General features: G+C 44.5%; 2 protein-coding genes across 2 annotated transcripts; one reads left to right on the forward strand and one right to left on the reverse strand.

Annotated features, from left to right (window-relative positions):
• The first annotated feature begins 937 nt into the window (after nucleotides 1-937).
• On the forward strand, nucleotides 938-5,023 carry hcar2 (hydroxycarboxylic acid receptor 2-). The gene is made up of 2 exons (XM_086187408.1): nucleotides 938-983; nucleotides 3,828-5,023. Exon 2 carries the CDS (start codon nucleotides 3,880-3,882, stop codon nucleotides 4,666-4,668), a length of 789 nt encoding a protein of 262 aa, XP_086043534.1. The 5' UTR covers nucleotides 938-983; nucleotides 3,828-3,879; the 3' UTR covers nucleotides 4,669-5,023.
• Nucleotides 5,024-5,625: 602 nt separating this feature from the next.
• LOC147243949 (uncharacterized) lies at nucleotides 5,626-22,730 on the reverse strand. The gene is made up of 11 exons (XM_086188240.1): nucleotides 22,367-22,730; nucleotides 20,241-21,797; nucleotides 18,513-19,701; nucleotides 16,584-16,596; nucleotides 15,951-16,212; nucleotides 14,327-14,650; nucleotides 12,204-13,757; nucleotides 11,134-11,146; nucleotides 9,740-10,053; nucleotides 8,873-8,917; nucleotides 5,626-8,765 (listed from the first exon to the last, which is right to left on the reverse strand). The coding sequence occupies exons 1-11, from the start codon at nucleotides 22,563-22,565 to the stop codon at nucleotides 7,189-7,191; spliced, it is 7,047 nt and encodes a 2,348-aa protein (XP_086044366.1). The 5' UTR covers nucleotides 22,566-22,730; the 3' UTR covers nucleotides 5,626-7,188.

Below are 22,730 nucleotides of genomic sequence, written 5' to 3' on the forward strand. Positions count from 1 at the left end.
AATATGCAAATGGCTCGTTGAATTCAAGAGGCTTTAATTATTTCTGAGAATAGAATCGGTTTATACCACCGGTGTGTGTGTGTGTGTGTGTGTGCGTGCGTTTCTGTGTTTCTGCTCGAATACAGAATTTAGCAAAGCCCCTTGAATGTTCCACCTTAAGGGAGAAGGACACCTGACACCAATGCAAACAAGACAGACACTTATACGGCGGAGGGGTCGAGCTGTTCAAACAGTCAGAAACTCACAAGCTGTAACGGCTGGTGACTGATGGAATAATCAACAGGCCTTAACACATTAATCAAGTGTGATAGATTGGCTCCAATCATGTCTAATGATGTTTTAATCACAGCTGATGTATGCAGCACTCTGCCTCACGGACTGCACTAAAAGGTCACCTGAAAAGTCACAAATAACCTCAACTGTAGCGTCGTCTCTGATGATCTCAGGTCGTCTCCTTCAGCAGAGACACTCTCAGACATCACACCTCGGAACATCACGTAACACATTACACAGTGTTACAGTGAATTGAATCAGGAGTGATGTTCTGGACGGTTGCATCAGTTGTTTACTGCCAATTTTCCGTCAGGCACAATTGGTTTGTTGCATCATTGTCAATCGGTGTGAATGGATGATGACTTGCCACAACATGTCCGCCACACGGACCCTGCTAATTCACCTCTTTAACAACTGTTTCCTCCAAATCACTGTCGCTCAAGTGTTATCAATTTTATGATAGTTCATTAAAAGTAAGTCTGTGACAGGTGTGCAGGGGCCTAAAATGATATTCTGGCATCCGGGGAGAAATCTTCACCGCCTTCATCTAAATGCTGGGATTGGATCAACCGCAGGTGCAGGATCCCAGAAGAGTTGGGTCATTTTCCAAGCGGCGTCTTCCCCTCATTTGGAGGTGAGAGTACAGGATTAGGTGGAGCGTTGGACACCAGTCGCTTCAGGAGAAGTTGCTGCAGCATCCCATCGAGCAGGTGAGTGTCATTTTTCATAAACTGACTTTGCTGTTCGACGGTGGTGGAATGTAACTCAGTACAATTACCCTTGAAGTCCACGTACAGTAAGGGCCCATTAAAGGAAGTTGCACTTTTTTTCGCAATTCCGTGTTTTATCAAACCGCAGTCTGACACTTTATTTGCATGAAACATTAAGATGTAAGCATGCACAACACATTCTAATCTACCATTATGTAGTGATTAGAAGTACATCGAAGAGATGAGATAAGATAATAAGTCAACTGAAAGAAAATGAATTGTCAAATATTTCATTTTTCAGTCAAAACTTGGTGTTTTTCTTTCAATATCTGTAATAATATCAATTTTTACTACTATACTATAGTCTATGAGTTGGACAGAAGGAGCATTCTGAAGTTGTCCCTTTCTGCTCTGGTTGATTACCGTGACTTTTCTATTTTAAAAGTTGTTGTTTTTTTTTTTTCATTACAATTTATCAATCAAAGTGATGGAGAAAGTAACCATCAGCTCAATCTGTGAATCCAATGAAAATGAGTACAGACTAAACATTCCAACATTAAAATCCTGTTTTCTATTCGTGCATGAGTAATAATGATCTAATAATGCAATAGTACAACAGTCCCGGCATGCTGTGCTTTCACTTTCACTACTTTTCCTTCATTTTTATATTTTCACAAGTATATAACTTCATTTCGGCATATATTTGATCTATATTTGTATTCTCTTAATGTTTTGATCTTGTAATGTTGTTTTTGTGCTGCATTTTGCCCTTTACATTGAAGAGGCACTTATTGATTACATGAATCAATCAGGATTCATTTTCTTGATGGTAGAAAGCCAAAAACTCAAGTGAGGAAAAAAAGGTAATTTCCTGATTATTCTGTCATACTTCCACAGCCTGTTAAAGTATCATTACCTGTGAAAAGGATCCAAAATGTCAGATTTCATCTCAATTCAAATTGATGAATTGCTCTTTTTTTTTTAAATCTTGCGCTCCGGGTGAATGTTTGGCAGCTATGCCTTTTACGGTAGCAATATTCTGGCTCTGCTGGTTTATTGGACTGTATGTTAAAGAGGGCTCTATTCACAATCGGGCTGAACATTTACATGTCACCCTTAGATACAATGTTGACATAATGGAAACATGTAGGAAGGCTCTGGTGGCGGCTTTCATAAAGTGACATTTGACAGTACAAGCGTATCATTTGCTGCACAGTCAGACGTGGCTAAAGGAAATGGGCTGAGGAGCCTGCAGAGTCAGTGTAACAGTGAGGACCACTTAATTATTGAATTAACAATTAAAGGTAAGAATCTTTCATCATTAGACAAACGTTTCTTGGCAAAAATATCTTACGAGAATGATGTGATTTTTGGAGTGTGCATGAATATCAAGTTCAACCCATCTTTCAAGTTCAAGAACTCAGTGAGCGAAACACCTTTGGATACTTGTGTTACAGTTTAAAACCTTTCTTTCTTTCTTTCTTTCTTTCTTTCTTTCTTTCTTTCTTTCTTTCTTTCTTTCTTTCTTTCTTTCTTTCTTTCTTTCTTTCTTTTCATATTTCAGAAACCGTATATTCTGTTTCTGTTTCATTTTTTTATATCAGTGGATGGTGTTGTGTGATGAGACACACATTTTTATTCACACTGTGGATTTAGGGGAAGTGTGTTTATGAAAAAATTGTCATGACTATTAAGCAGGCCATTAAGCCAGCACTTCCCCTCCTGTGTATCACTGATTTGCTGACAATGAAAAACCACAATCATCTGTGCAGAAGCTCTTAAGAGTCGACAGATGTTCATCCATCCACCCATTTTCTGTACTGCTTATCTGTTGAGGGTTGCGAGGGGGGTGGGGAGCCTATCCCAGCTGACATTGGGTGAGAGGTGGGGTTCACCCTGGATGGGTCACCATCAGGAGCAATGAGGGGCTCAGTATCTTGCTCAAGGATACTTGGACATGGTCACCAGGGGAAGTGAGGATCGAACCAGTGACCCTTCGGTTGCTAGACGGCCACTTTACCTCTGAGCCACGCCCAGATTTTCACATTAACAGGAAATTACATGGAAAAAAAAAAGAATTTACCAGAATTTAAATGCAGACTATTACAATCTTAGTCGCACTCTTGAAGTGAGTTGTATACCTTAAATCCACTGTTAAATCCTGACATTTTTTTTTTACAGCATTTTGTGAGAGAAACAGCAGTGAAACTGGTTCTTTATAATTAAATCATAGAAATAATTTCACTGAAGATTCTGGAGGGAAACTCCAGGGTTGAAATGGCAGCTTTGCTAAGAAGCTTTTTAACAACAACTAAGTCAACAGTCAGGTTATTGCAGTCCATGTAAAGGTGTGTGTGGATGCATGATGACTATGGATGGGAAAGAGTTCAGTTTCCCACTGAGATTAACTAGGTATCCAAAAGGTAAATTAAATAATAAATAGGTAGATACCTCACCAAATTCTACAGTATTCCAATTACATGGAAGCCACCAACAGTTGTTCCCAACCTTTTTGTTTCCTGACCTCATGAAAACCCCTCATCTCAAGCCGTGACTTTAGTGGATCAAACCAGCAAAGGACTTTAAACTGGCTGTTTAAAAAAAAAAATTGTTACGCCTTGGACATCGGAAATGTGTAATATCCATTTTTATGTGAAGTAAAGGTTGAGGTTTAAGGTTTATAAAATTAAAACCATGCAGTCCCAAACTGATGTAAGGAATCTGATGTTAGCCTGACTTTTTCTAACCTGACAGATCCGTGTTCATCTGGCCGGTGACAGCGCTCCCTTATTTGACCATGGAGATTCTCTACATCAACACTTCTTTACTCCTCGTCTCTCACAGACCCATCAACTCCACCACCGGCGATTCGACGGTGTACGAACACTGCAAAGACATGCCCGCTGTTCTCATTTGGTATCTGGGCCTTCAGTTCATCAACATGTTCCTGGGCATCCCGGCCAACATCATGGTGCTGTGGCTCATACACAAGAACAAGGGTGACTCCTCCACCTCAGATATCTTCATCCTCCACCTGGCAGCCCTAGACGTGCTCTTCTGTCTCATCCCTCCTCTTGAGCTGGCCAACATCGTCTTCCTCACCACCAGCAGCACCTGGTATGTCCTGCGCTTCTTCTACGGCATCAAAGACTCCTCCCCACTCTTCCTCTCCTGCATCTGCTTGGACCGCTACGTGGCTGTGCTCCACCCCATCATCTTCACCGAGCTGAAGGACCGCCAGCATCGAGCCGTGCTCGCCGTCATGGTGTGGCTGATCACTCTGGCTTATGCTGCAGCTAAATGTTATGACAAAATTCACAACTTCAAGAAGGTCTTCACAGCCATGATCCTCGCAGCCTTCGCCTTCATGGTTTTCTGCAATATCGCGATTCTGTGGGCGCTCCGGCAGTCTGGGCCGGGCCGAGACGAGATGCACCCGGTGAAGAAGAGAGCCTTCAAGATGGTGCTCATCATCTTGGCCATCATAGTGTTCAACTACTTCCCACCTGTGGCACTCTTCCCCTTCCAGCACTATTTCTCCCCTGATGTCTTTGACTGCTACATTCACTACGTGGCCTTTGGCTTGATGGATTTCAGCAGCAGCATTCAGCCGATGCTCTACCTGTCCAAAGAGAAGCTGCCGTGCTTCAGCTGCTGCCGCACCAGCACAACCCCAATTCCATAGGGATGCGTGCATATATGCCATTTTTATATGATGTGAATGTCACATGAATAATTTTTTGGTGAGCTGTAGAGAATGCTGATAATCGCTGGGGACATAGAGCTTGAAGTTACAAAAACACAAGAAGAACTGATCTAAGACCAGCCAGTGCCTGGCTAGTTAGCTGACACTTGCATTGTTGAATTCTGTGTTTTGACGTGACACTTCTTTGTCGACATTGCTTTAAATAATATTTTTTTTATTTTACAAATATTGCATTCAACTTCATTATTGCTTTTACTGCTGAAATCAATCTCAATCCTGCTGTTTTGTTTTATTTTCCAATCATTGTTCATATGTTGATTTAGGGGCAGCATGTGGGTACAATAAAACAACTCTCAACAAAGATAACTCAGTTCCCTTTGTCCCTGAGGTGGCTGATCTTCTGTTATAGAGTGTCTTTGCTGAAAATGTTACATCTCAACAACTATTAGATGGATTGTCATGCGGTCCAGACACCTGGTCCAAGATGGACTGCAAAACTGATCTTTCAGCCAATCTCAAACTTGTATTTAGTCATTTACTTTATGATGAAACAACTGCAAACACATGTAACTCCCATGAGCCCAGGATAAAGTGTACTTTACATCAAGCGTCCTAATCAGCAAATTTCTGAACGCTTACATCAACATGCTATCATTAGCAGTGAGCATGTGAGCGTGCTGATGCGAGCACAGACCTGCTAACATGACTGCGGACCTTTAATCTTGTTTAAGTGGGACTTCCCTCTGTTCATTACCACACATGAAATTCCACAAAGCTCCGTTGAATTTGAGTGGCAGCGGGTAAACACATGCCTCTTAAAACTCTCTACATACAGAGAACAGCCACTGCTAGACGTCGTCAGCGCCTTTCAGTCCGACCCGTGTCTTCACGGTGCCACGCCACAGTGTAGCTTTGCTTTCCTGACTGTACCAAATGTGTAGCTCAATTATCCTACGTACAACCACCATTTAAAAAAACAACAACAACGCTCAACTGAAAGACAAAAAAAAAAGTCCAATTTTCTGATCACTTTTCTCTTTATTTTTGGACACAAATCACTTAAAACTATGTTACAATCAGGTCCTGCAGCAAACACAGTTTGTACAACAACAGTAGCTGTAGTACAGGTGACCTAAAATAATCTTGGGTACTGATATCCAGTTCAATGGATTAGAGACTGTATAGTTACGGCTATATACAGCATTACATCAATAATCTGTACTGAAAACACATTTCTAAATCTCTGGCTACTACAAAGTCTATAAAAAGTTATAGAAGCATTTGAAATTGAGTTATTTTTGTGTAGAAATCTAGCTGATGTGACATTAAAAGTCTTGATTATAGAGTACTTCCTGTCACTCAGACAGAATTTCTAGGTGATCATTTTTACTTTCTTAAAAAAGAATTTGAAAAATGTTTCATCCACGTTGTTGAAATGTGCGGCAAAATGAAATAAAGGGAGAATATTGGAGTTTATCACAATAAATAACTTATCACACAACAATGGTAAATGCTCTGTGACTCGAGGCCAAGATAGCATAGCAGTGCACTGTTGCACTCGCGTCACATAGTGTCAAAATTCATTCGTTAATGCAGTTCACGCAATTTTTCTTAAATTTTGTTTAAAGAACTTTCAAACCCAGCACAAAGCTTTTTAGACTTCAAGCCAGACTTGATCTATATGAAAGAAATGAGCGCTGCCACGGAGCGTCGCAAAACTCAAATCTCGCCTCTCGAAAAAGGATGAAGACCGTTAAGCCCGCAAACATCTCCTCAAAGATGGACGATTAAATGGGAGCTTCTTCTCGTCTTCAGTGGCAGTAGCAAGATTCACTGGTACCAGGAAAAAAAACCACACAATACACCAATAGGCATAGATCCAATCAATGTCACTTATCTCAGGGTACTTGTCATATAAAAGCAGGTCTAGACCACACTTACATGTACAGGGTCCTAACAATTCCCCCCATGGGCAAGCACTTGACAAGACCGGCAAGGACAACCCCGGTTACTCACTTTCACACTGGTGTCTGTGCACTGGCTACCCATACGAACACAAGGAGGAATTCAAGGTTCTTTTGTTAGCTTTTCAAGCTGTAAATAGCGCGACACCTTGGGACATAACAGTACTTCTAGGCCTCTGATGTCATCAGAGCTACTTTTTGCAACTGCTCCACCACCGATGCTAAAAAGCTTTGCAGTTGATTTCTGGCTGACACCAAGGACATCAAGGCTTACTGAGTGAGGTTGGAATCCAAAAACAGAACAGATGGGAGTTGCTATTTCTGTGGGTGACCTAACAAGGCGCCAGGACTTATGGTTTTTCTCAGTGTTGCTGAATTTTCTGTGTTGACGCCTTTCTCGCATTAACTCTTACTGCACCTCTTCAGTAGATCAGGAAACCAAAAGGAGCTTAGCAAATCTGTCCCAGAGTCTATTAGACTCATTTACAGTTTTTACTTTACTCATCAAGAATTGTGTTCTTATTTCATCAGTGTCTCAGAGTGTTGTGGAACCTGAAGGTTCAACGGGGTCCGTTTCAGACTCAATCTGAACCTTCTGTTCGTTGGCTGTATGCAACTTCTGGTGCTTTTTCAGAGACGAATGGTCAGTGTAGGTCTTGCCACACACACCGCAAATAAACACTCTCTCTTTGGTGTGGACCAGCTCGTGTCGCTTCAGGTGGCCTGACCTGCTGAAGCTCTTGCTGCAGTACGAGCAGCTGTACTCCTTCTCTCCTGTGTGAATCCTCTGGTGCAGTTTTAGGCTACTGGCCACCGTGAACTTCTTGCCACAGTCTTTGCAGCTGTAGGGTCTTTCTCCTGTGTGCATTCGCATGTGTATTGTGAGGTGGCCCGCTTGACTGAATGTCTTTTTACACAGCTCACAACTGTAGGGCCTCTCCCCAGTGTGAATCCTGTAGTGCGTCTTGAGGTCACCCAGTCCGTTGAATCGTTTCCCACACTGAGCGCAGCAGTACGGCTTCTCACCGGTGTGGATCCTCTCGTGTATACGCAGGTTTCCTGCGTTACTGAACGTTTTCCCACACTCCTGGCAGCTGTAAGGCCTCTCACCAGTGTGAGTCCGCAAGTGGACTTTGAGCTGGTTCAGCTCGTTGAAACACTTCCCACAGTGATTGCAGGAATATGGTTTCTCTCCAGTATGGAGGCGTTTGTGAATCCTTAGCTGACTGGGGTGAGCGTATGTTTTGGAGCAGATATTGCAGCAAAAGGGCCTCTCTCCTGTGTGGGTCCGCTTGTGGGATCTGAGGAGGTCGGCCCGACTAAAGCACTTGCCACAGTAGCTACAGTTATGGGTCTTGTCACCACTGTGAGTCTTGATATGGAGGGTGAGTGACTTTGCATGCCGGAATGTTTTGGGGCAGCTGGGACACTGCAAAAAGTTGTCATTTCTCTCCAAAACCTCATCTGCTGGATCAGGCGAGTTATTCTCTCCGTGTGCTGGTTCCTCACTCGCCCCCTCAGGATGAATTCCTGATTCAGTGTCACACATCAATACACACATCTCAGATTTAACACCGTCACCATACTGCAACGCCCCACTCTGCTCTTCTTCTTCTTCTGTCTTAATAAAATGTTCCTCCTCCTCAGCCTTTATGGAGCTGCCAGAAACAAAGGTGATATTAATGTCACTCTCACTTCCTCTGGAGTTCTGTTCAGGGTCTGAGGATGGTGACAGAGGCGCACATGCATCATGACTGTCAACACTGACTTCTGTGCTCTCGGTTTTGACCTCCATCAGACTGAAAAGGGAAGAGGGCTGGGAGAGGTCCATCGCACCGCTTCCATCCAGGTCAGACTCAGTTTTTAAGGATATCAGGGTCTGGTTGGTCCCAGCTACCTGTGACTTGTTCATATAAGGTTCTTCTAACATGTGATTAGTGTGGCGAACAAAGGAAGATGACGAGGTGTTGCATCTCATTCTGTCTTTATGCCTCCTCCTGGAGCTCTTCTTGTCACTGTTGCATATTGACATCTTGAACGCGCCCGGTGTCGAGCTGATGGGAAGGTTGTTCCAATCCGAGGTTGCACCATTTTCATCTTGTTCACTCATATCTGCGAAAAAGTCAGGGCCGACAAAATCACACAGACTAAACAAACAGGTAACACATTTGATTAGCTGAGACTGAGGTAATTAATTGAATGAAAGGAAGCAGACTTACGAGCAGGTTCAAATATTTTGCTGTCTTTGAGGGCAGCAGTACAACCTGTAAACACAGGATGTAGTTTGAAGCTTAATCAGTAGCTACAGAAAGAAAAACCCACAGGGTTCAAAGCCCACACAAACTGCAGCACAGAGGGAGGTTTGGAAAATTACTAAATGAATACTTGTAAAAATAACTTTTTTTTGTTTGGATGTGCTTTGTGCTTGAGGGCTATACGTTTTGCTTTTTGTTTTTTTCTATTTATGTCCATTACACACCAGGACTAAATGTTTTAATTTTGTATTGTTTTTTGTTGTTGTTTTTTTTGGAAGTGTTTTGTACTCTCAAGCCACCGTAGCTTAGGTCTTGCTGAATACTCAACCAGGTTAACCAGCTATTAGACAGCAATTTCTGTCTCCACTTTAATCCTGAAAGCAGTAACTAGCAACCAGGTTGAAAGTAGTTATACACCCCCTTCCTCAACCTACCACTCACCGTATGGTCAAAATGACGTCAAATGTATTTCTTCCTGTGGATTGCCATTGCTTTTTAACATTTTCTTTTAATTTAAAAAAAAAGTAATGAATCTGTTGTAAGGTGAGGGCGGGGGCGTGTCCTCCCAATGAGTCAGACGTTTGTCCTTTACATCAATCTGACGTGGCATGCGCGCACATATTAATCTGCTTCTATGTGGAATTCCATACGTTTTGCAATGTAGTTTAAATGCCACTGAAGGCTGTATACAGCCAACGGTGTATTGCGGTAATGGTTAACAGAACCACGCATACGGTTTACAATCTTCTATCCGAATTTGGGTGAAGAGAGGCTCACTAGTCCGATTGTACAGACCTCCTCCATTATTCTACCCCGCTCAGGCCACCATACCTCCGGGAGGAGACTCCGGGCTGCTCTGCGTCAACAACAGCCGCCTCAGACGCTCGTTTTCGGACTCGATGGTCTGTATTTTGTCCTGGTACTCGTCCAGGGTCCGGTCCACTGAGCTCAGGATGTCTCTCACTGTCACTTTGAAGATCTCATTCAGCGAAGACTCCAGGGCCAATTTCAGCTGGTTCGACTGGGCCATGACGGTCATTATATACTGGTCTGCTGCGGCTGAGGGGCCCCCCACCACCGGTTGGTTTGTTGTGCACAGCTGATTGTTTCTTGGAGAGGGTGTGTGCGGATGTGGAGCGGACAAAGCAACAGCAGTCGCGTCAAAGTGACGTTGAAGACAAGATGAGTTTGTTTAGCGGTCAGTTCTGCAGTGCCCCCTGCTGGTTGTACCAGTAACCTGCACCGGCCTCGCAGCTCTGGCTGTCAATGAGTATAGAGGCATTTAAATCAGTAAACAAGCTTTACTGGTACCAGTCTGCAGGTCAGGACCAGCTGCAGCACAGACAGTAGGATGTGAGATTCAATCTCTTGTCACATGGATCCATTCAATCATTTTTATTTCTTTACAAAAACATTTCAAAACAAATCAGGATGGTGAAAAGGTGCAGCAAAAAAAAAAAATGATTATAAGATATTATAAGATAATTAATAAGATTATGGAAAGAATATTGATCAAAATAAAAATAAATTATACAATGTTTGTACATTTTTTTGTTTGAGACTAAAGGTGATGATAACAGTGCAGAGCACTTCAGCACCAACATGACAAAGAAGTAAAGGGAAGTTTTTACTGTAGTAAAGTACACAGCTGTTTAGGCTTCATTCTCACAGACAACAGACGTATCAGAGCTGAAAACTGGCAATCAGACCAACCCTGAGATGAACCCTTGCTGTTCAGCTGAGGAACGTCACTCATCTTACAGGCACGATTCGAGTTATTTGAGGTGGGCTGATACCGAGGTCGTCATCCATAGTGACCGAGCCGGATGACATGTAGTTGAAAAGATGTAGAAAAAAAATGCTTGACCTTTCGTCTATGTGACATCATCCATAAGCTCTCATGGTGAAATTCTGCCTGCTATAATCTGATTGCTAAATGTGCTAAATCTGAGGGTTTCAGGTTGTTCCACCCTCTGTGATTGTTCTAGCTGGATGGGGGGGGGCATTTCACATACTGAGACACTGCAAGCCTAATTCCTCCAAAGATCCATTAATATAATTTACTTGTGGAGCTGCTACAAAGGTGCCATGTTGACCTCTTCCCTGCCACCCAGCCTGCTGGTTGTTGGTTGGTAGCCCCCCCTCCAGTTGGGGCCCAGGGGGCATGTTTTAGGAGGTCAGCCACAGAAAACTGTATTTCATGGTTTGTGGCTCAGCTGTCCTACTTCTTGACAGCAGCTGCAACAACACAGACACATAGAAACACTGAAACAAGGCATTAACAGACACAGCCTGTTGCTTTGGAAGTTCAAGCTAAACTACAATTGGACCTATACACACACAACGCTGTCACACACTCCTGATACGCACACACACACACACACACACACACACACACACACACACACACTCCTGTGTAGGAGATTGCAATTTCCCTGGCGGAACGTCCAAAAGGGATTAATAAAGTAATCTGTCTGTCTGTCTGTGATTGTTAAACGTTGAGTTTTTTGACCCAAAATCATTAACGCCACAGTGGAATGTCAGGAAACTCAGTTTGTGGCTTTGCAATATTGGAAAGTATCAGTATCCTGCTGGTGACACCTGTTCCACGTGGATACTGTCAATTACTCCACTGTAGTATTTAGCAAGGAATGGGATGATGGCATTGTGGCATTAAGATGGCACTAAACCAGAGCTCGACAGGTAAAAGACACAAGTCTGTACTCACTGGCGAGAGGAGAGGTGGACCAGACTTCCTTCCTAAGGGTTATTATTTTTGGATATTTTGAAATTCTGGAAGCGTTATTTGTTCATTTATTCATTTTTGCTGCAAGATACACACACAAGGTGGATGTACTTGTGTGATCTGCCAAGATGACGTAACACAAGGAAGTTGGAGGGCACATTTATAGTTATTACGATTACTGAAATATGCGAGTCAGAAAATGCATCGAGGTTCCAGGAGTGAAGAGGAAAGTCTTGAGTGATGTTGTTAACACTGCGCTGCATTTCCTTCACCTGCTGAAGGGATCAGAATCAGCACTCAGACCATTTACCCTTCGTGGCAAAGGCATGGTTTAAAAGAGAAATATGAAGGAAATCAACTCTATTAAATCACAAAATGAGCAGATTCAATCAGATATGAGCCTTCAGTAGACGGAGGTCAGGACAACGAATTAACTCTTACTGCACCTCTTCAGTAGATCAGGAAACCAAAAGGAGCTTAGCAAATCTGTCCCAGAGTCTATTAGACTCATTTACAGTTTTTACTTTACTCATCAAGAATTGTGTTCTTATTTCATCAGTGTCTCAGAGTGTTGTGGTTCAACGAGGTCCGTTTCAGACTCAATCTTAACCTTCTGTTCGTTGGCTGTATGCAACTTCTGGTGCTTTTTCAGAGACCAATGGTCAGTGCAGGTCTTGCCACACACACCGCAAATAAACACCTTTTTTGTGGTGTGGACCAGCTCGTGTCGCCTCAGGTGGCCTGACCTGCTGAAGCTCTTGCTGCAGTACGAGCAGCTGTACTCCTTCTCTCCTGTGTGAATCCTCTGATGGACTTTTAGGCTGCTGGCCACCGTGAACTTCTTGCCACAGTCTTTGCAGCTGTAGGGTCTTTCTCCTGTGTGCACACGCATGTGTGTCGTGAGGGCGCCAGCCTGGGTGAATGTCTTTTTACACAGCTCACAACTGTAGGGCCTCTCCCCAGTGTGAATCCTGTAGTGCGTCTTGAGGTCATTCAGTCCGTTGAATCGTTTCCCACACTGAGCGCAGCAGTACGGCTTCTCACCGGTGTGGATCCTCTCGTGTATACGCAGGTTTCCTGCATTACTGAACGTTTTCCCACACTCCTGGCAGCTGTAAGGCCTCTCACCAGTGTGAGTCCGCAAGTGGACTTTGAATTTAGTGAGGTTGTTGAAACACTTCCCACAGTGATTGCAGGAATATGGTTTCTCTCCAGTATGGAGGCGTTTGTGAATCCTTAGCTGACTGGGGTGAGCGTATGTTTTGGAGCAGATATTGCAGCAAAAGGGCCTCTCTCCTGTGTGGGTCCGCTTGTGGGATCTGAGGAGGTCGGCCCGACTAAAGCACTTGCCACAGTAGCTACAGTTATGGGTCTTGTCACCACTGTGAGTCTTGATATGGAGGGTGAGTGACTTTGCATGCCGGAATGTTTTGGGGCAGCTGGGACACTGCAAAAAGTTGTCATTTCTCTCCAAAACCTCATCTGCTGGATCAGGTGAGTTATTCTCTCCGTGTGCTGGTTCCTCACTCGCCCCCTCAGGATGAATTCCTGATTCAGTGTCACACATCGATACACACATCTCAGATTTAACACCGTCACCAAACTGCAACGCCCCACTCTGCTCTTCTTTTTCTTCTGTCTTCATAAAATGTCTGTTCTCCTCAGTCTTTATGTAGTTTCCACAAACAGAGGTAATTTTAATGTCACTCTCACTTCCTCTGGAGTTCTGTTCAGGGTCTGAGGATGGTGACAGAGGCGCACATGCATCATGACTGTCAACACTGACTTCTGTGCTCTCGGTTTTTACCTCCCCCAGACTGAGGGAGGACGAAGGCTGGTAGAGGTCAGACTCCGTTTTTAAGGATATCAAGGTTTGGTTGGACACTCCTACATCTGATCTGTTTATATACGGTTGTTCTAGCATGCTGTCAGTCTGTGGAAGAAAGGACGAAGAGGTTCCCTCCCTCAATTTGTCTCCGTGCTTCCTCCTGGAGCTCCTCTCATCGCTGTTGCTTACCCACATCTTGAACGAGCCCTGTGACGCAGAAATGGGAAGGTTGCTCTGATCCGACGTTGCAGCGTTTTCATCTTCTTCAGGCATGTCTGGGAAAATTCAAGTGAAATGTTATGAAAAAATGTGACATGTTTGGTCAACTGAGACTGAAGTGAATGACCAGAGATAATCAAGCGCTCTGAGTCGATGTACTAACACATGAAGTATCTCTGTCAAATCTTCGCCTGCTCCTCAGCATTATTCTGGTCTTGCCAAGCGCTCATTCATGTTTCTGAGCTATTTGTCAGAATTCTGTCTGCAGGCTGGTGAAAGTTGTGGGTCACAACACTAACAGGAAGCTGACAAATGTTGTCTGTGCTGGTGTCTCACTGAGAGTGTTACTTTTTCTTCTACCATGAAATAAAACAACCAACGACACGTCTTCACTCACACACATCTCTTTTTCCTTTCTCTCTGTGTGCAAATTAAGATTCTTATGCACTATAAATTCTACTGTAGTGCTGAAACGCCTGAGTCAGAATATCAGCGTCTCCATCAAACTCTGAGTAGCACACCGGAACCCTCGTTGTCGTGCTGCTGCTGTCCTGTAACGTGGAACCACTGATTCAAGTCTGGCTGCACACAGGCACCGTCCTCTACCCCGCTCAGGCCACCATACCTCCGGGAGGAGACTCCGGGCTGCTCCGCGTCAACAGCAGACGCCTCAGACGCTCGTTTTCAGACTGGATGGTCTGTATTTTGTCCTGGTACTCGTCCAGGGTCCGGTCCACTGAGCTCAGGATGTCTCTCACTGTCACTTTGAAGATCTCATTCAGCAAAGACTCCAGGGCCAATTTCAGCTGGTTCGACTGGGCCATGATGGTCATTATACTGGTCTGCTGTGGCTGATGGCCCCCCCCACCATCGGTTGGTTTGTTGTGCACAGCTGATTGTCTCTTGGAGAGGGTGTGAGCAGATGTGGTGCGGACAAAGCAAAGTGATGCTGAAGACAAGAAGAGTTTGTTTATTGGTCAGTTCTGCAGTGCCCCCTGCTGGTTGTACCAGTAACCTGCACCGGCCTCGCAGCTCTGGCTGTAAATGAGTATAGAGGCATTTAAATCAGTAAACAAGCTTTACTGGTACCAGTCTGCAGGTCAGGACCAGCTGCAGCACAGACAGTGGGATGTGAGATTCAATCTCTTGTCACATGGATCCATTCAATCATTTTTATTTCTTTACAAAAACATTTTAAAAAAAAATCAGAATGGTGAAAAGGTGCAGCCAAAATATCTGATTATGAGATATCATAAGATACCTAATACGATTATGCAAAGAATATTGATCAAAACCAAATGCATGATGCTCAATTTGTAGTTTTTTGTTTGAGACTAAAGGTGATGATAACAGTGCAGAGCACTTCAGCACCAACATGACAAAGAAGTAAAGAGAAGTTTTTACTGTAGTTTCATGAATCATCTTAAAGTACACAGCTGTTTAGGCTTCATTCTCACAGACAACAGACGTATCAGAGCTGAAATCTGCCAATCAGACCAACCCTGAGATGAACCCTTGCTGTTCAGCTGAGGAACGTCACTCATCTTACAGGCACGATTCGAGTTATTTGAGGTGGGCTGATACCGAGGTCGTCATCCATAGTGACCGAGCCGGATGACATGTAGTTGTAGTTCACAGCAGAATTACATGTGCAGCAAAGCCCAGAGCTCAGACTTACCTTTCGTGGAAACCCAGTGAGAACTGACTCCCTCTTGCCAGGAGGCAAACTTACATCACATGAAATGGCCCTGACGCTCTGGCACTTGAACCCGATTGGTCAATTCTGCATAATGTTGCCAGACAGTGCAGACGTTGTATCATAATATTTTTGAATTAAACAAAGGAGTGTGTGGGAGTGTGTGTGTGTGTGTGTGTGTGTGTGTGTGTGTGTGTGTGTGTGTGTGTGTGTGTGTGTGTGTGTGTGTGTTGAGGCAAACCAGTCTGTGCTGGCTACACTCAAGGCCAAAGGCATCATCTAAGTAACGAGCGGATTAGGGCTGGGAATTGACACGACTTTTACGATTCCAATTCCATTTTCGATTCTAGTTAACGACTCGGTTCTTTACTGATTGTCTTATCGATTGCCGTTTGGAAAGTAAAAGAGAAACTAACAGACTCTGTCTGTCGTCATGGTTACCTAAATGAAATGCATGACAAGGCATTCGCTTAGCGTTGACAGTGAGTAATAGCAGGCTTTACAATGAGGCACATGGCGCTCGCATGATAGGCAGTGATCGGAGGTCAGTTACCTGCAGTATTAACAGCAGAGGACGCGCTCACATTACCGCTGCTGCAGGGTTGAGATTCACTCCTGAGATCGAAAACGCGACTTTCATTCAAATCGATCGAATGCTTTGTGTGCAAATGTTTCTGCATATTGGAGGTATTTCCTCCCTTTGATGAAATATCCACTTTGCAGGTATTGCAAGTTGCTCTGTTGTCATCCTTTTTAGTGAAATGTAACCAAACTTTCGAGCGTTTGCGCCGTTTGGGCGCCATGTTTCCTGCTGGCTACGCTGGTGAAAGATGTCACCACGCGTGGTGCGTTGCCTACGCAAGTTACGTAAGGTACGCGGCGACGTCATTCGCGCCCGCTGGAGTCGACAAGGGAATCTGATACCAAGGAAGTGAAAAAAAAAACACAGGGAACGAGAACTACTTTTCGATTCCCATCCCTTACTGCAAGCCTAATTCCTCCAAAGATCCATTAATATAATTTACTTGTGGAGCTGCTACAAAGGTGCCATGTTGACCTCTTCCCTGCCACCCAGCCTGCTGGTTGTTGGTTGGTAGCCCCCCCTCCAGTTGGGGCCCAGGGGGCATGTTTTAGGAGGTCAGCCACAGAAAACTGTATTTCATGGTTTGTGGCTCAGCTGTCCTACTTCTTGACAGCAGCTGCAACAACACAGACACGTAGAAACACTGAAACAAGGCATTTACAGACACAGCCTGTTGCTTTGGAAGTTCAAGCTAAACTACAATTGGACCTATACACACACAACGCTGTCACACACTCCTGATTGTTGAACATCGAGTTTTTTGACCCAAAATCATTAACGCCACAGTGGAATGTCAGGAAACTGAGTTTGTGGCTTTGCAACATTGGAAAGTATCAGTATCCTGCTGGTGACACCTGTTCCACATGGATACTGTCAATTACTCCATTGTAGTATTTAGCAAGGAATGGGATGATGGCATTGTGGCATTAAGATGGCACTAAACCAGAGCTCGACAGGTAACAGACACAAGTCTGTACTCAGAGTTTCTGAAACTCTGCATGGTGATAAAATCCAAAACATATTTGCTCTGAACAAAAACAACTACTCTCCCTACATTTAGGAGTACTGAGAAAGACGCTACGAATATTCCATGGCTCCATATAATCAATTAGAATGAAGAACATTGGATTTGCATGTTGAGCAGAAAAATCAAGTTAAGTTCTCTCTCTCTCTCTCCAAAACTGACACACAGCATGACAAACCTATTTCAAGTTAGTTTTATTTAAGCACTGTTATTTTTGGATATTTTGAGATTACAGAAGTGTTATTTGTTTGTTTATTCATTTTTGCTGCAAGATTAACACACGAGGTGGATGTCAATTAGCACTTTAATGATGATGACATGTACTTGTGCGATCCGCCAAGATGCCGCAATACCAGGAAGTAGGAGGGGAAAAAAAAGTCTTTTCTTTTCTTTTTTTTTACTCAACACAATGACCAATCCTGAGATCAGCACAGATTTGCACTTGAACACTTTGAGATTATTTGAAGCTATTAGCAGACTTGCTATGGCACATTTATAGTTATTTCAATTATTCAAATATGCGAGTCAGAAAACGGATCGAGTTCCAGGACTGAAGAGGAAAGTCTTGAGTAATGTTGTTAACACTGCGCTGCATTTCCTTCACCTGCTGAAGGGAACAGAGTCAGCACTCAGACCATTTATCCTTAGTGGCAAAGGCATGGTTTAAAAGAGAAATATGAAGGAAATCTATCCATCCATGTTCTACTGTTTATCCTGTTAAAAAACCCCGGGGATCACCGGTGACACCGCAGCGCATTTGTGTTTCAAATTACTGTAACTCCTCCAGGCGTTTTAATAAAAATATCTAGTATTATGGTGCTAAAAGGGTTGAGGGTCACGGGGTGGCTGGAGCCTATCCAAGATGCCTCCCTGTGCCTGTGTGGGTTCTCTCTGGTACTCCTGCTTCCTCCCACAGTCCAAAGACATCAAGAGAGGACGAGGCTGATTGATACTCTAAATTGACCGTAGGTGTGACTGTGAGTGTGAATGGTTGTCTGTCTCTATGTGTTGGCCCTGAGATGGACTGGTGACCCGTCCAGGGTGAACCCGCCTCACATGTGAAGGCTGCTGGGATGGGCTCCTGCCCCCCTGCAACCCTTAAGAGGATAAGTGGTAGAAAATAGATGGATGGATGTATTTACAGATTTTATATTCCTCATGAAGAATCGGGTTCTGAGTTCATCAGCGTCTCAGAGTGTTGTGAATACGGCAGTTCAATGGCTTCACTTTAGCCTCACTTTCAGCCTTCTGTTTTCTGTCTGCGTGCATCTTCTGGTCACCTTTCAGGAACAATGGGTCACTTCAGGTCTCGATGTGCTGGCTGTAAGCTAACACCTCTCTAGTGTGAACCAACTGGTGTTTCCTCAGGTAGACTGGCCTGCTGAAGCTCTTGCTGCAGTTCGAGCAGCTGTGCACCTTCTCTCCCGTGTGAATCCTCTGATGGACTTTGAGGCTACAGGCCAATGTGAATGTCTTGCCACAGTCTTTGCAGCTGTAGGGTCTTTCACCTGTGTGCACTCGCATGTGCATTGTGAGATGTCCAACCTGGCAGAAGGTTTTCATACATACATCGCAGCGGTAGGGCCTTTCTCCAGTGAGTCCTGTTGTGTGTTTTCAGGTCACCTAAACTGTTGAACCCTTTCCCACACTGAGCGCAGAAGTATGGTGTCTCACCAGTGTGGATCCTCTCATGTATACGCAGTTTATCTGCAATAATAAATGACTTCCCACACTCCTGGCAGCTGTAGGGCCTCTCACCAGTGTGAGTCCGCAACTGGACTTTGAATAGAGCGAGGTTGTTGAAACACTTTTTGCAGTGAGTGCAAGAATGTGTTTTTTCTCCAGCGTGGATGCATTCATGTGCATTGAGCAGACTGGGGCGGGTGTAAGTTGTTGAGCAGATGTTACAGTTGAAGCGCATTTCTCTTTTGTGGATCTGCTTGTGGGATCTGAGGAGATCAGCGTGACTAAAGATCCTGCCACAGTCGGTGCAGTTGTGAGCCCTATCATCCGTGTGTGTCTTGATGCGAAGGTCAAGTGACTTTGCATTCCTCTCACTAATCTCCGAAACCTCAAGAGACAGTGAATTATTCTCTCCGTGTGCTGGTTCCTCACTCGCCCCCTCAGGATGAATTCCTGATTCAGTGTCACACATCGATACACACATCTCAGATTTAACACCGTCACCATACTGCAACGCCCCACTCTGCTCTTCTTCTTCTTCTGTCTTAATAAAATGTTCCTCCTCCTCAGCCTTTATGGAGCTGCCAGAAACAAAGGTGATATTAATGTCACTCTCACTTCCTCTGGAGTTCTGTTCAGGGTCTGAGGATGGTGACAGAGGCGCACATGCATCATGACTGTCAACACTGACTTCTGTGCTCTCGGTTTTGACCTCCATCAGACTGAGGGAGGACGAAGGCTGGTAGAGATCACCAGGAAAACCACCATCAAGGTCAGGGTCAGTTTTTAAGACTACCAAGCTTCGGTTGGACACTCCTACATCTGATCTGTTTATATACGGCTGTTCTAGCATGCGATCAGTCTGAGGAACAAAGGTAGAGGACAAGGTTCTCTTCTCAGTTTTGTCTTCATTCTTCCTCCTGGCGTTCCTCTTATCACTGTTGAATATTGACGGGGTGATAAGGAGGTTGTTCCAATCCTCCGATGCACCATTGTCATCTGGTTCAGGGACATCTGCGATAATTCGAGGGCAACATTACGAAGGACCTATCACAGACTAAACAAACACATGAAATGTTTGAATAGCTGAGACTGAAGTAAATGATTGAGTGACTGGAGTCAACAAAACAGATAGAAACATACTTAATTGGCGCCTCGTCAAATTTTTTTGGCCACTTTGAGCAAAGCAGAACAATCTGTAAACACAACATTTATATTATATATTGTATCAAAGGCAAAAATTACAAATCTGTGGTTTCAGCTGTCAGCCCCTTTTCATTTTCACACAATCAAAACTGCTTCATGCATTGAACACATAAACCAGTCCACCAAAATGTGGTTTGGCTTTCAAGTCTTCCTAAGACTTGGATTTTATTTGTCTTTCTACACGCTGGCATTTCCCCCATTTAAAACAGTTTTATAACAAAATAAGCCCAAACTTTGAAAATCAATCAATTTTCAATACTCAGTGGTGCCAAAAACATCGTCGTTTGAAACCCAGCGTTTGCACTATTGGTATGAATTGCAGGAAAAAAATAGACTGCAAACATTACCTGAAGGTTTGTCTGGGTTTGTTTCAGCCTGGTTCTCAGACTTCTGTCCTTCTTCCATGTGCATCTTCTGCTGGTTGTTGAAGGACGACGGGTAAGCGTAGGTCTCATCACTCTGGTCACAAGCGAGTGCCTTCTCTCTGGTGTGAACCAGCTGGTGTTTCCTCAGGTAGATTGGCCTGCTGAAGCTCTTGCTGCAGTACGAGCAGCTGTGCACCTTCTCTCCTGTGTGAATCCTCTGATGGACCTTGAGGCTACTGGCTACCGTGAACTTCTTGCCACAGTCTTTGCAGCTGTAGGGTCTTTCTCCTGTGTGCACCCGCATGTGCGTTGTGAGGGTGCCAGCCTGGGTGAAGGTCTTCTTACACAGCTCACAACTGTATGGCCTCTCCCCAGTGTGAGTCCTGTAGTGTGTTTTCAGGTCACCTAAACTGTTGAACCCTTTCCCACACTGAGCGCAGCAGTATGGTGTCTCACCGGTGTGGATTCTCTCATGTATACGCAGTTTATCTGTACTTATAAATGTTTCCCCACATTCCTGGCAGCTGTAAGGCCTCTCACCAGTGTGAGTCCGCAAGTGGACTTTGAACTGGTTGAGATTGTTGAAACACTTTTCACAAAAAGTGCAGGAATACGGTTTCTCTCCGGTATGAATGCGTTTGTGCGCTCTGAGCAGATTCGGGTGAGCGTATGTTTTGGAGCAGATATTGCAGCTAAAGGGCCTCTCTCCTGTATGGATCCGCTTGTGGGATCTGAGGTGATCAGCCCGGCTAAAGCTCTTGCCACAGTAGCTACAGCTGTGAGCCTTTTCGCCACTGTGAGTCATCACATGGAGTTGGAGTGACTTTGCCTGCCGGAATGTTTTGGGGCAGCTGGGACAACACAGATAGTTGTCAGGGAAATCAAAAACCTCATCTGCTGGATCAGGTGAGTTATTCTCTTCATGTGCTGGTTCCTCACTCGCCCCCTCAGGATGAATTCCTGATTCAGTGTCACACATCGATACACACATCTCAGATTTAACACCGTCACCATACTGCAACGCCCCACTCTGCTCTTCTTCTTCTTCTGTCTTAATAAAATGTCCATCCTCCTCAGCCTTTATGGAGCTGCCAGAAACAAAGGTGATATTAATGTCACTCTCACTTCCTCTGGAGTTCTGTTCAGGGTCTGAGGATGGGGACAGAGGCGCACATGCATCATGACTGTCAACACTGACTTCTGTGCTCTCGGTCTTTACCTCCATCAGCCTGGGAATTGTTGAAGGCTGGTAGAGGTCACCAAGAAAACCACCATCAAGGCCGGGTTCAGTTTTTAAGGATATCAAGGTTTGGTTGGACACTCCTACATCTGATCTGTTTATATACGGTTGTTCTAGCATGCTATCAGTCTGTGGAAGAAAGGACGAAGAGGTTCCCTCCCTCAATTTGTCTCCGTGCTTCCTCCTGGAGCTCCTCTCATCGCTGTTGCTTACCCACATCTTGAACGAGCCCTGTGACGCAGAAATGGGAAGGTTGCTCTGATCCGACGTTGCAGCGTTTTCATCTTCTTCAGGCATGTCTGGGAAAATTCAAGTGAAATGTTATGAAAAAATGTGACATGTTTGGTCAACTGAGACTGAAGTGAATGACCAGAGATAATCAAGCGCTCTGAGTCGATGTGCTAACACATGAAGTATCTCTGTCAAATCTTCGCCTGCTCCTCAGCATTATTCTGGTCTTGCCAAGCGCTCATTCATGTTTCTGAGCTATTTGTCAGAATTCTGTCTGCAGGCTGGTGAAAGTTGTGGGTCACAACACTAACAGGAAGCTGACAAATGTTGTCTGTGCTGGTGTCTCACTGAGAGTGTTACTTTTTCTTCTACCATGAAATAAAACGACCAACGACACGTTTTCACTCACACACATCTCTTTTTCCTTTCTCTCTGTGTGCAAATTAAGATTCTTGTGCACTATAAATTCTACTGTAGTGCTGAAACGCCTGAGTCAGAATATCAGCGACTCCATCAAACTCTGAGTAGCACACCGGAACCCTCGTTGTCGTGCTGCTGCTGTCCTGTAACGTGGAACCACTGATTCAAGTCTGGCTGCACACAGGCACCGTCCTCTACCCCGCTCAGGCCACCATACCTCCGGGAGGAGACTCCGGGCTGCTCCGCGTCAAAAGCAGACGCCTCAGACGCTCGTTTTCGGACTGGATCGTCTGTATTTTGTCCTGGTACTCGTCCAGGGTCCGGTCCACTGAGCTCAGGATGTCTCTCACTGTCACTTTGAAGATCTCATTCAGCGAAGACTCCAGGGCCAATTTCAGCTGGTTCGACTGGGTCATGTCCGTTTAGACCCACCGGTTTCGGGCACTTCACCAGTTGGTTGGTTGTTTTACAGTTAACTCGAAGAAGTGTGTGGACACAGATGATGAAGCTGCTACTGTCGCACCGCAATGACGACTTCTCTTTCTGTGAGCTTCATTGGCGGTTGGCAACCAGCGGAGAGC

Source organism: Aulostomus chinensis, chromosome 19, assembly GCF_037954235.1.
Source record: "Aulostomus chinensis isolate RoL2024-O1b breed Wild chromosome 19, RoL_Achi_v1.0, whole genome shotgun sequence".
NCBI lineage: Eukaryota > Metazoa > Chordata > Actinopteri > Syngnathiformes > Aulostomidae > Aulostomus > Aulostomus chinensis.

Coding starts and splice junctions, on each gene's coding strand:
- hcar2 (XM_086187408.1), top strand. CDS start 3,880: ATGCCCGCTGTTCTCATTTGGTATCTGGGCCTTCAGTTCATCAACATG.
- LOC147243949 (XM_086188240.1), bottom strand. CDS start 22,565: ATGACCCAGTCGAACCAGCTGAAATTGGCCCTGGAGTCTTCGCTGAAT. Junction 14,651..15,950: donor CTCTGCTGTTAATACTGCAG/GTAACTGACCTC, acceptor TCTTGTCTTCAG/CATCACTTTGCTTTGTCCGC. Junction 8,918..9,739: donor CCCGGAGTCTCCTCCCGGAG/GTATGGTGGCCT, acceptor CTGTGTTTACAG/GTTGTACTGCTGCCCTCAAA.